Source organism: Nestor notabilis, unplaced genomic scaffold, assembly GCF_000696875.1.
Source record: "Nestor notabilis isolate BGI_N333 unplaced genomic scaffold, ASM69687v1 scaffold17197, whole genome shotgun sequence".
NCBI classification, from domain to species: Eukaryota; Metazoa; Chordata; class Aves; order Psittaciformes; family Psittacidae; genus Nestor; species Nestor notabilis.
In genome coordinates, this window is record NW_009937961.1 from 12,379 (window position 1) to 12,796 (window position 418).

The window sequence follows — 418 nt, forward strand, 5'->3', positions numbered from 1 at the left end:
GCCCAGCTTCTCCTTGGCCAGGCTGTCGGGGGCAGGTTGCTCGATATTCACATATGTACAGTGTGAGGGAGGAAGGCCAGCGCTGTCCCGGATCCCATTGGGCAGCAGCTGGGCAGCTGCAGATGCCTTTTTGCCCCGGGAATGGTCGCCCAACCCTGGCGTGGTCTTTCCAGGGAGGTAGGGAGAACAGTCGAGCAAGCTTTCAAACTCTGACATGGAGGAAACAGACTTGGTCCTGTGGGAGGAGAGAGGAGAGAGCTCACAAGGGGACAGGGCAGCAGGTTGGGGGGCAGCTGAAGGCACCCTGCTTTCCCATCATGGGGCTCTTCTGAGCACCCAGTCCAGCTCCTCATGGGAGCCCTCAGCCTCCAGGACAACCCTGGCTCATGGCTGCATCTCCCCCCACGGTGGCGGGCGG

The 418-nt window shown here is 61.7% G+C and overlaps 1 protein-coding gene across 1 annotated transcript in view; it reads right to left on the reverse strand.

Moving 5' to 3' along the window:
• Positions 1 to 418, reverse strand: part of SOGA1 (suppressor of glucose, autophagy associated 1) — a gene marked incomplete at both ends in the record, with an annotated part of 6,982 nt that overhangs the window by 1,320 nt on the left and 5,244 nt on the right. The window contains 1 exon segment of the mRNA XM_010019087.1: positions 1 to 235. This exon segment is cut by the window's left edge and continues 32 nt beyond it. Coding sequence (XP_010017389.1) covers positions 1 to 235 — 235 coding nt within the window.